The 13,347-nt window shown below is 42.2% G+C and overlaps 1 protein-coding gene across 1 annotated transcript; it reads right to left on the reverse strand.

Annotated features, from left to right (window-relative positions):
• Positions 1-9,520: 9,520 nt before the first annotated feature.
• Positions 9,521-11,710, reverse strand: LOC115537642 (solute carrier family 22 member 13). The gene is made up of 5 exons (XM_030349688.1): positions 11,697-11,710; positions 11,234-11,501; positions 11,008-11,111; positions 10,709-10,824; positions 9,521-10,353 (listed from the first exon to the last, which is right to left on the reverse strand). Exons 1-5 carry the CDS (start codon positions 11,708-11,710, stop codon positions 10,211-10,213), a joined length of 645 nt encoding a protein of 214 aa, XP_030205548.1. The 3' UTR covers positions 9,521-10,210.
• Positions 11,711-13,347: the final 1,637 nt, after the last annotated feature.

A 13,347-nucleotide genomic window follows, 5' to 3' on the forward strand; every position in this document is an offset into this window, starting at 1 on the left:
CATGGAAGAATGAGACTACATCTGAGTGTAGGCTACAAACGCGATATACTATTAAGTGCAAAAACGGCAACGCATTCTGAAATGTTTGTTATCCCGACGAAAGCCTCATAATAAAAGTTTCTCTGCTACTTTCATAGATCTTTCACCGTCTTTGTTAAATGCGACTGCATCACCTTCTCTCCTATTATGTTCAGCAGCTCCTGTCTCTCCAGTTAGAGTAGCACTACTCATGATGATGTCAGTGCGTTGTCTCAGTTGTAGACACCGCAGCAACACCTCTACCCAAGTTGCGCCCCTGGAACCGCGATGAGGTCTAATCGCATTTACATGAAAATGAAAATCCCAATATGTGTAGGGTTTGAGGGAGAATATTGGGGTGCGACTTAAAGTCGGCATATTACGGAAAAAGGCGGGCATGAGACGAGCATATTTAGCAATGTAGAAACGTTGAATTTCACACCGGTTACACCGCCACCTTCTGTACTAACATCTGGAGAAGAGTGGGAATCATGCGAGGTTGCTCTATGTTGATTTCTCCTCAGCATTTAATACCATCAAACCTCCCTTGCTGACTGAGAAATTACTGAGCAACTTCAGCCTTGATCGTAGCCTGGCTGGTTGGTTACTTGATTTCCTAACTCAGAGGGTTCAAAGGATGACGGTGAATAATGGTATATCCAATGCCCTAACATCGTCCGCAAGCTCAACTCAGGGATGTGTTCTCTCCCCCCGGTTGTACGTCGTATACACCAACGACTGCCTCAGCCTTCATCACAAGGTCCAGAACTTAGTGTAATCAAGGGGCAGGATGTTGATGGTATTATGTTACAAGTATCTAGGCACCTTGATTGATAACCAGCTCAAGTTTGACTTGAACACCACTTCTGTGTGCAAGAGAGGACAGCAAAGGCTCTCTGCTCTCAGGAACCTTGCAAAGTAAAACACTAATGACACTGTTTACAGAGCTTTAATAAAGTCTGTCCTTAGATAATCTATTATCTGCTGGTATGAAACATTACTATCAAGGACAGGAATTCCCGGTGTAAGATTGTGAATGTGGCCAGTAAGATAGTGGGTAGTTTGGTAGCCTTGCTGAGTATTTTAACAAGCAGGTTTTTAGCAAAGCCATAAAACTCTATCAAGATACAAGGCATCCTCTGTACACAGGATACATGCTGTTGCCATCTGGCTTACGGTTTGGGACACCTACTGCCTTAAAACAGAGGTACATGAATTACTTTATCCCTCTTCCTATTCAAGCACTGAAGCATACAACAGAGGTAGATAGCTTTTTCCATTTTAGTGACCGCCCCCCTACCCATTCACTACCTCTTTTTACAGCTCTTATATTTATTGAATCTGTATCTTGATTTTAAATAACTAACTTTATGCTTCTAGTGCAGACGCTGTCTCTGTCTATCTGTATTGTTGTGTTGTGTTGGTCCTGCTGCAAACAAATTGCCCGCTTGGGACAAAGAATAAAACTGAACTGAACCTAGGCTGTCACGCTCCGATAAGGAGACAGACAGGAAGTGAACCCAGAAGCACGACTCAAGACAGGGGATGCGAAAGTTCAAGTTTACTTCAATTAAGTAGGCAAGGGGTCGTAACGGGAAGGCAGACAGATAGGCGGGGAGCCGGGGGCGGACGAGTCGACCGTCCGGTTGGGGACAGAAGGTCGACAGGAGATCAGACAGGCGATGGTTCGGCAACGGGCAGGCAGGCAGAGGTTCGACGACAGGTGGGAGGTCGGACAGGCGATGGGTTGGTAACAGGTAGGCAGGCAGGATCTCGGCGACAGGCGGATGGTCGGGCGGGCGAGGATTCGGTAACCGGTAAGCAGACAGGATCGACAGGGACTAGGCATCAGGCGGGAGGTCAGACAAGCGAGAGAACGGCAACAGGCAGGCAGGCAGGCAGATATGAGATACACGGAGATAGAGAATGCGGGAAAGCTCAGTCAAGACTAGAGACGATCTGGCAGAGACTGGTTTGGGGCAGAGGGTTAATATAGAGGGAACACAGGTGAGGATGGTTGGGTTGATTAGGGAATCGCAGGGTGAATGGGAAACTCAGGAACGGATCATGACACTAGGCATATCCGAATTGGTCTATAGGCGGAGATGTCATTTTGTTGTTGGCATATCCGACACCGCCACTGAGGAGTTATGTTTAGTGTGTTATTGGGTGTGTGTCTATTAAAGGCAACTCTCGCAGTCGTGCGGTACAAGGGGCGCGAGAGTCGTATACTTCTTATCCTGGGCTCCCGTCTTGTCCTTCCAGTGCTACTCGCCAAGATGGTGTCAGAAGTGGGATGTGGCCTGTGCACGTGGAGAGGGACTTGAGAAAGACGGTCGAGCCCACGGAGAGCGACGCACCCTGCGTTACGGGGGCGTGGCGACCCTTGTGGCCACGACTGGAATAGCCGGATAACTGGTAGCTGAGAACCGCCCCCTGGTGGGAAGGAGAGCGGTAAAGCTGACACAATTCTCGGGGCCAACCCAGTTGGAGTCATACCTGGTCCAGTTCCGCCTGGCTCAACTGCACAACGGCTGGGGTGATGGGGAGGCGGTCGACCACTTTGCTCTGGCGCTGGAGGGGACGGCAGTATGGGTGCTGCTCAATTTGGACCAGGTGGAAAACCGAGACCTCCAGGCCCTGATCATGGCGCTGGAGAGGCGGTTCGGGACCCGAATCTTCAGCGACCAGAGCCATGAGTAGCTACAACGAACTACAACAAGGGCTCTTTCGATCCATGCGCTCTTGTTGTTTTGATTTCATTCAGGTTATCGCCAACAGTGAGAATCACTTAGGTAGGTATATTTTTGGCCACTTGAATCCCAATTCTCATGTGAAAAGTGTAGCATTTAATTTCCTCACTGTGACTATTCTGTGCTTAATAACCGGCAATGAATTATTTAATTTCGATTCAAATAATTTGTTTCTGGAATTAGTATCCATTATTATCAATTTTATTTTCTTCTCTTCTCTTCTTCTGCTTTACCGTGTCTCTCATGCGTCTTCGCGTAGAGTCGGTAAACCTTGTCGGTGGCATGTTGCTTTAAATATTGCCGCCGTGAAGGATTATGGGATACCACTATCTCCTTTCCTTTCGTATAGGTTGCTCAGGAGTAACCAATGCTGAAAGAGGGTTTAAAGAGAGATCGAGGCTCCTTTCATAAGCATTTTTAGAACTCATACCATCTTCCCTCGAAGTATTCCCGGGTCATCTCATTAGGAAAGGAAACTTCCTATGCAAAAAAAGAGAATTCGTAGAGGCCCCGGTTGCTGCCAATTTCCACCCATCAAATTGTGCTACCTAGTGGTTCTGCGCATGCGCATCCCGAAAATAATGATCCCTGCGTGCGCATCCATCAATTTGTGCTACTTTAAATGCTGAAGGTGAAAACGTATTTTTAACAGCGCAATTGTCTTACAAATATGTTTTACATTGCACCTTTTGACCTGTAAGCATGTAAATATGTGCATCAACAGAATGGCTTTGCTGCTGAATGTAGAAATAAGATGATATATGTATTATCTTTATGGGATAGGGAGCATAGAAACTTTTTTGTCTTATGTGGATAGTGCCTTGGTAACCAATTTCCCATTAAAGGGTGGGTATCTGAAATACATTAAAATGTGGATTGTGTCTTGGTAACAAAATTCTAATTAAAGGGTGAACATCTGAAATACATTATAATGCTCATAGTGTCTTGGTAAGACAGCTCTTTAATGATGAAAGTTCTTTACTGGGTAGGTGTTTCAGTTATGTTGTGTTTTTTGTTTTATCAACAACTCCTTTGGCTGTTCAAAGGAGTTGTTCAGCGGGCACGGTTGCATGTAGCTACTGCACTGCCTCAGTGTAAAGCTAAGTGCCATTAAACACTGCATTAAAGCTGTGCCATTAAATTAGGGAAGTCCCGAACCCACTTCTTCCCTTCCGATACCGATATCGCAGCTTTAGCTATCTGCCGATACCGACATCAGTCCGCCACCTTAAAACATCTCAATAAAGGCAGGTTGAATTGAACAGAGTTCAAAAGTCTAAATGGAGTAAAAAATGTAAACATGCACAACATTTAAAAAAATTGAAATGGTTGAAAACAAAGTGAAGAGTTTAACAAATAGCTAAAGTGATAAAGTTTTGAATACATTTCAGATAATATATAGAACAGCTGAGCGGTTACAGCAGATGGTTTTAAATGTTGAATGTTGAAAGTCTATGTGTGTGTGCTTGTGTGTGTGCAGGGGCGATTTGGGCAAAGCACTAACAACGGGGAGAAAGTGGGATTTTTTTGCTCACCAATTCTATCACAGCAACAGTTAGTGTTCTGTCCTTGTCCAATCAGATTCTTCAGATTGAAGTCGTGCAATGCAATCTCTGATGGGTCCTAACCCAAATTCAGACAAATGTGCATTACAACAATCAGCACCTTTTAAGACCAAATGTAATAATTTAAGACCAAATGTAATAATTAAACAGGTATCTACAAAAACGTCATATATCCAAGGTTTAAAAAAAATTGGTAGGCCTACGAGAGAAAAATCGGTCTAGAAGGCTGTGAAGAAGCTAACGCAGTCTTCTGCTTCCACTGCCTCCTCTTCCACCCTGACGGCAGCACGGCAGACAGCACTGCGCAGTATCGACTGGTGGGACACATTGAGATGACATTTGCGGCTTTCGGGAGGGTGAACATTGCCACTCAACTGCAACAACTCCAAGATAGTTTGACTGCACTACCTTTGAAATGTTGTTAAGGTCGTGAAAACTCTTGATCCTACAATCTGAACAAATACCAAGATGCTGGATTTTCAGCTGATTTTGTATTTCATTTGTGTATGAAAAGACATTGTTAGTGCAATGTTGAGGAATGTAAAGTTATTGTACTTCTATGTACCACTGATAACTTATTTTGCTTTGTAAGCCAATTCTTTCAAGGTCAGTCAATAAATACTTGACTACATAGGCTGCTCCCGTCTTTATGTTGTTGCCAGGCATATATTTTGTCCTTATAGGTATTTGACATCATACAATGATCTAGATTAGATGTGTAAATAATTAATTGTGGAGCTACACCATTATTGTTTATGGAGTTGCTATCTAGTGGAAACAAGACATAACTCTGCATGAGTTAATCATCTGACAACAAATTGATACTGTCTTGCTTAATGCACCTATTGAATGGGTCACCTTAATCATTATCTGTCAATATATCAGAGATTTTTTTCAGGAGCCGTCACTGTGTGTGTTATCACTTGTAGCAGCCATGAAGAGTTATTGATGTTATTCTTTCACATCCAGTTAATCTAGATAAGCACACAGAATGATAAGGCTTGTATGGTTGGACTCCTTAGAGTCTCTTTAAAATGGCATATCGTTGTTGTAGAAATGGTTAGCTTTTGTTATCGCCAGTGTGTAATGTGACGTGACCGCGTGTTTGTGCTCGGCAGCAGCCGAGGAAAGACGTGCAACAGGCAGGCTGTTGCACTTTTTTCTTCTTTAAGGATGAAATACTGCCACACCGCTGACATGACATCAACAGGTAGCTCTCATGCGCCAAACTGGCGACTAATGTTGGTATCACGTGACACACTGCGCGGATCGTGTGATACTCCCCTCCGATATCCGATCCAGCGTACTCGGCCTATATCTGACCGATGCCGTGGATCGGATCGGGACATCTCTGCATTAAATAGTTTCTTATTCAGCATCCATATAGATTCCATCACCTCAGTCACATAAGGTGATCGGTCTGTGGCGGTCATATACTATAAAGCAAGGTTACTTTTTATATTGTTGAACATAATCATTTGGTCAGCCTTGTAGAAAATATATAATGCTTCCAGTGTCTATTTAGCATAAACAATTGGGAGGATTGGGGATTTGACACATTTAAGTGTACTTTGTGTGTGAATACTTTTTTGAAATGTATTTTATTTTTTAGTCACGAATTATACATTTGTAGTGTACGATGATTTATTTACTCACACAAAATGATTAGTTGCCACAGTTTAAAAACATATGAAAAACATTGTTCCTAGGGAATGAAGAGTACTTCTATGTGGTGTGCTCCTTTGCTGCAAAAAAATGCAGATGTTAGCTTGATTGAAATGGTAAAGTCATGTGTGTGCATATTACACTACAATTGATCTCATTATAGATTGTTGTGGTACTGGTGTTTGTGTTTTTTTTGGTAGGTGCAATGTGAATTGTGTGAGAAGGTGGCCAATTTTGAGGGTGCCAAATATGGCCACTCTATATTTCTGGAGGAAAATAAAGATTTAAGATCTTTTGTTGTTGTTATCATTGGATCTTTAGAATAATTATCGCTTGCATATATAATGACACATACAGAATCCCATTCACAAATATATACAACGAGTTTAAACAATAATTTACAACAATTATATTGTTCTTTCAATTTATTTAGTTTAATTTATTATTGATGCTTTTATTAAAATGCTTTTATTAAAATGACTTACATTGCACATAGAGGGGACTGGAGTAATGAGCCAGTGGGTAAATTGACCCACTCCCTGTATTTAGACAACTGTACACATTTGTTGTCATTAGACCATCAATTCAGGGGCCTGTACCACGAAGCTCGCTTAGAGGGATAGCGAGGTATGCTGAGCTCAAAGCCTGGGTTAGTTGTACCACGAAAGTCGATCTCTTTTAGCGTCGCTGTATCACCATGGTGACTAATGCCGCGTTTCCACTGAAGGGTGCGGAACGGATCGGATCGCAAAGGTGCGGTAGGGAGGGGGCGGTATAGCCCAGCTCAGTTCGCGTTTCCACTGCCGACAGTACCCTTTGTGGTAGGCCGGATGTCGATCGCCGCGGCAGCTACGTAAACATCGTAAACAACGTCTTCCTCCCCAAGAATGCAGACGAACGTCTCCACCTCCTTGTTCGCCCAAGCAAGCGTTTTACGCAACATGTTAATTGTAAAGAATAATACCTCGAGGCTACTGTTTGTTTGTTTTTATCCCAGCGTCACCCGGAAGTGATGATTCTGTCGACCAATCAACGGAGGGGGTGTGTAGCTAGAATTTCCCGGGACCCTTTCAGTACCCCAACGGAGGACCCTGCAGTGGAAACACGCCATTATGCTCGCAACCAAACCTGGTCGGGAGAAGTTTTTCGGCTTAGTCTAGCCGGGAGATTGGCTACTTAAATCGGCGTGCGCAGCTTCCTAGCCACTCCTCTGACAATGGCGTCACCATTTGTGGGTGTTCCCATGGACCTCGGCGCACTTCTCGTACAGGCGTCTCTCCGGAGACAGAGGGTTTTACGGGACAGAACCGATCCCTTGGCATTGTCTGACGATATTCAGATTTCAGACTTTATTGTCATTGTGCAAACAACGAAATTGGGGTTCTTCACGTGAGATACAGATTCTCATCAGAGGGTGTTCGTTATTTGATCGTCCTTGTTGGACCCTATGTAGACAATGCTTACTGTTGCGCATTGTGTCTCCGTGACAGAGTGCTAGAGTGGAGGTAGCGTGTCAGTCTTGAATTTCTGCGCGGGGGGTTCAACTCCCAAGTGACGCGAATTTATGTGAAGCTTAAAAAGTCCCAATTCTCATGCACATGGAATAGGCCTACTTATTCACTAAAGCTTATGGAATTATATTTTTGTGCTTATTTCGAAATTGAACCCATATTTTCAAGGCCGTGCTGGCACCACATCTATGGGGGTAAAATGCATGATGATAGACCGTCGAATTTGAACCCCGGTCGCTGGCGTTCGGGTCTTATACTAATCCACTACGCTACACCTCTCAGCGGTTGAAAACATTAGATACATTTCTTACATAGGGTGTATTTAAAGTGAATTCCCTAAATGATAGAATAAGGCAGGATGGACGTTGCTTATGCATTTTTAAATCATCATCATTCTTTTTGGATTAATGGCGAACAATTATGCATTTGGCATAGTTATTTTATAGACAATATGCAGAATCTTTTCACTTATACGCATATAGACTGCTTGATCCATCGTAAAGGTGAGAAAAATTACGCAAAAAACGCCCCTTTCAAGTGAACGCGCACCTAAAGCGGAAAACCTGGTTCGACTAATTGAATCTAAAGTGAGTGTCGTGGTACCGTTTAACTCTAATTTCGAGTTGCGGCTCTGTCGAGCCAGGTTTTCCCAAGAAAGCCTGGGTATGTTCAGCGAGGTTCGTGGTATACCCCCCAGGAAGCACCCATAATTTATGTTTGGCTGTGATGGAGAGAAGCACATGATAAAGTTGCAAGTATGTTTTTTTCAAAATAAACAAGTTTTTCGCTTTGTAAGTTTTAACATACTGTATATGGTATAATGACTCCTATGAGGAGTACATAATGTAGAATTGATAGGCTAGCCTGATTCAATAGATCTGCTATCAAGTCAAGGTATGGTAGCACAATCTGACGAGGGAGCATAAATTGGCAGAACACCGTCCCCGCGTTGTTGCTGGGCAGCAGGGCGGACCTTGAGCCGCCACAGGCTCGGCAGTAGAGGCTGCGCGATGACTGCGGGGGGGGCGGGGCAGAGCGCCATCCACCCTCGGCCCAGCCGGCGGCGTGCCGTCGACGGGCCAGACGTCAGGCGGCGGAGGCGTTGGCCCCCACAAAGGGCCAACGCCCCTCTCCAGCGGAACCTGGTGGAGGTGTTCCCCGACTCCTCCCCCAGGGCTGACTCTGGGGTTTGGCCGACAAGGGACTATGCCATAATGAAGGTATTAAACTACAGGTTAATGACATCCTGTGTCCTAATGTAGCACCCAAAGTTACACCCCTCTGCATGGCAGCCACTACTGCATATGTCACTAACCGCAGCTGTTTAAAAGAAAAGGAAATTACGACAAGGGCTTCGGTCACACACAACTCAAGACCCAATGGCTTCTGAAGACTACTGTCCATGAATCTGAGGCGTAACACGTGATTTAAAAGTAGTGTCAAGGTAATAATGATCTAATCTGTGGTGTGTCAATGCATCAAACAAATTGTACTTTATTTTAGGGCAATGTTATACAGGACATCTATTTTTCATTAAAAAAAGCCTCACATGATCGTTACTCCGACAACAACATGGATTGCAGAAACATACCAATGATTTTACCTCGAAAAATTCGTTTTGATAGCTGCGATTGTTGTAAGAATGATTACATTTGATAATGTGCAATGTTTCTTCTCAAACTATGCCTATTTGAAACCATCCAGAGAAGAACCAATTTTGTCAATCTAACAACTATATATTTATAAAGTAAGTAAAAATAGTCTTGCAGATTTAAGTTTTCACATTCAATCAAATCCTTAAATATTTTGTGACTTCAATGAATGACTTCAGAACTCCCATCCGGTTGTTTTCTAAAAAAATACCAAAAATGAAATCTTGAATAAGGTAATATTTGTTTTAGTTTTTTTGTTTAACAAAAGGTGGTATTTTCAAATCACTTTACTTATTATTTTAGTATTTAGTCTTTCTTGCTTAAGGCTTATGCCTAAAGGTAGACTGCTGCAGACATTGGGGTTGAAACCCAGAACCGCATGCTCACTCCATGTACATAGTTGTAAAACCACTGTATGTACTGACCTCTGTTCTGTGTGGTCCTGGAGTTCCATATTGAGGGTCTCGGGCAGCAGAAAGCAGAGCATCCCGCCTATTAAGGGAATGGTGCCATACAACACCATAGGGATGGCAGGGTGGTAGACCTGTAGTAGTCTGATGAGAGGAGCTAGGATGGCCCCGATAATATATATCGGAATAATAATGGAATTTATACCAAGCCCACTCTGCCTGACAGGAACAACAGGCAGCAAGAGAAAACATAGATGGAAATTTTATAAACACTCATAAACTATACTGAGTTAGACATTTATTTTTAATTACAAGTAAACACTTTTTCAAGGCCACTACACAATCAACAGTAATCCACAATGAGCTTTTTTTTTTTACAACCAAAGAAATTGCTCAACAATAGCCAGCACACATACATTTTCTGCAACCCCACCTGGGGTCGCAGAAAATTGCAGATTTATAAGCTTTAGAAATCTCATGGTGCATTTTTTATAAATAAATTAATCTAAAAAGCTAAAGGTTGAAAGGTCTCATAAAGATCCTTTACTTTTATGACACTGCATTTTGATGTGGTAAATGATTCAAGTCAAAAGGAATTGATTTATCACTTGATGTTGCGCAAAACGTCAATTTGACCTAATAAACATGATTAACTGTGATATACTTAAGATAGTCAGAAGAAGGGTTCACATACCAGTATCCGGCTAGAAGTAACAGGATCAAAGGGCTTGAAAACACCAGGTGTAGAATCCTCCAATCACCGGCAAAATAGGCAACGCCTGACATCAACATCAGTCCAACAGAAAAAAAGGAAAGTGAAGAGATAGTGACAAAACCCTGTTTTGAGGTAGAGGTCCACTCAACCCCTTTAAAGCAATAAAACAACCAAAATACAAGTAATTTCACTGAAATATCTGTCCCTGGCATATGATATACAAGTAAATGAGAGAAGAATGAGAACAAAATACTAAAAATGATTGGCCTCTACCACTAGATGCCAATCAATTCAAAAATAATTGAATCATCAATGATTAGTTTATTTATCATTATTAAATAAGTAATAATACATGATTAATACAATATCTTCTTGAATTGACCTGATTAGAAGAAAATAAGGACAGTACATCTACTTACCTATGACATAAGAATTAATCCAAACACCAGAAACTGCGGCACCAAGGACAAATCGAAGTGCAATGTAAACATAGATGTTTGGTGAGAAAGCAGAGGCAACATACCGGCGGCCAAACCTGCAAAAATCAGAAGAACAATGGATTCATTCACTCAAAATATGATTGTGAAATTACGCTATTCCAATGGATACTTTTACATGAAATATTTAATTGACCATGTTTATCCAAATCATACATTTGGAAATATTTTTATAGCGTATAATTTAATTTCATGATGTGAGAAGCAAGAGTCTTAATAACCTTACAGCCGTTGCTCCAAATACCAGCCCTCCAAGCAGAAGTCCTCCCATGTAAATGGACTGGGTTGTCTCATTTAAACCGCTGTCGTCACACACTAAATTAAACTGAGCAAGGGGAAGATGGAAGAATGCAATTACATTCATAAAAAACAAACACAAATCCGCTTCAGTGGTGCCTGCAGAATCATTTTCGTTTGAACTCTTCATGAGGTGGCCAGTATTCTGACTTTGGTACCCAACCCTTGGTTATACCTCACAGCACTTTCATATAACTGGTAAACCCACCCTTCAATGCAATTTGTGGTACTATTAATCCCGTATGCTTCAATCATTTCTAAATCTAAATCCAAATCCACAGGTGAGACCATCGTGCAGCTGTCATACTCCTGATCTTCTCTAGTGGGAATGGTAAGGTTGAGCTGCTTTTTATATGTCAAGTTTGGGCTGATGTCAGTTTTGCAGTGGTGTGGGAAGTTCTCTCCAGTAAAACTGAATCTGGAAGCAGATTCAGCAGAAAAAGTTTGTTATAGCTCATCCACATTCCCACTTTCCACTGAGACCTGAAGGGTTTGTCCTGGATGTGGTTGTTATAGGTCTGCTGTGAGGTGAATTGACCTTACAGCAGCGTGCATGAGCCATAATAGTAACAATAATAAAATTAAATATTATTTCGATAGTAAGCTATTTAACCTGATTGCCACCATCTGTATCTTAGAACAACCACTCCAAAGCTCCACTTGAGCCAGCTGAATATAAATTCTTGGACTAGACAAGTGTCAACGCACACCTTTTACTTAATGATGAACAACTTACTTAAAGATGAAAGATTAAATAATGGCGTCATTCTTTTTACTTTTGTACTTTTTCTCACAGTATGATCCAACCTCTCTCATGCTTTGTTGATATTTTTCACTGAGATGTGAGGGGTCAGGATTCAAAGGTCCATCAATATACCCTTAGTTAAAGGATTATTTCAAAACTGGACCCTAAACTCCAGTTTGAGAATAAATTAAGATTCTGGTTCTTTTACTCAAATTACCACCTTTCATTTTACTTTTATTATGTAACTTTGAATCATCATTTTGTCAATTTTAACCATAGCACCAAGTTATATTAATTGATGTAATGCATTTGTGGCACTGTGTATTAAAAGACAGAGGATGATTTGTATGGAGGACCACAAGTGTCACGGAAATAGTAATAATGAAATGCAAGGAAATTAATTATCAAATGTATAGTTGTATACATTACTTTCACAGTTCATATAAACTATGAAGATGGGCTACTAATACTTTAAAGGCATTCTGACTTCAAGATTTTTAGCTATTATCTATAACAAGATTAAAAGGGCAATATTTTTTGCTGACAAAATATGTTGATCACCCTTCTGTCTGTGATCAATAACAGTACAAATCTCAGTGCTCATACTTTCGACAAAAAGTTGCCTTGATCTCAAGTGACCCAATATCATCATGTAGCCAGCGCTGGGGTAATTGCGAAGAATGTAAGACACAATCACTTCCAACTCCTCATCACTGATACTGTTGTCAAGTCATCTCGTTCAAAAAAAACACATTGGGTGACAGTTATCGCTAGATGTCGTTAGCCTTAGCTAGCTAGTCAACTAGAGGTTTCTTACCTTAGTCCCCACAGGGCAATCCTGCGATGGAGAGTTTCCAAAGACAACCCGAAAGGTCTTGCAATATCCCTGCGCGGGATTCCGAAGGAGATCTGCAACTGTAACTGGTCTCTTTGTATGTCAAGACAGGGCTGAATCTCTGAAATATTCAATTTCCGCCAAATACCAATTTGGCGGATTCTCCCAAATACATCGGAATTCTTGAGGGTCTTCTCCAACTGTGCCTGAATAGCATCGTCAGCCCAAATGGCTAACAGACACTCGACTTCTCTATGGGACCAACGTGAACCAACAGTTGAACCGCTTGACGCCATGTTTACCGTTTAATCGGAAAGAAGGCTCGTCGCCTTTATTATGTCCATGGTCGTCGCATGGACTATACGTCATCCAGCTCAGGTTGCGTAGCCGTGCGTGTGCGCGTGTCGGCTCATTATCATCTGTACCGTGGCGGCCCGTACCGTAGCAGCACATCTCTCCCAAGTGGCTAAGTTTGCCTGGCCTGGCCAGACTGGCCACACTCACATTGGCAGATTTGAGCACGGTTAGGTGTGAAAACGGACACGGCCACGGCCTGATGGCCTAGTGTGAGTGCACCCTAAATGGCAGCTGGTGATCCAAGTTTTCCCTCAGGTGAAGCAACCTCGTCAGAGCATAGTCATAGTCAACTGGAACATTACTGTCAACATAGTCAGCCAAATTAAT

The sequence above is a fragment of the Gadus morhua genome, chromosome 23 (assembly GCF_902167405.1).
Source record: "Gadus morhua chromosome 23, gadMor3.0, whole genome shotgun sequence".
NCBI lineage: Eukaryota > Metazoa > Chordata > Actinopteri > Gadiformes > Gadidae > Gadus > Gadus morhua.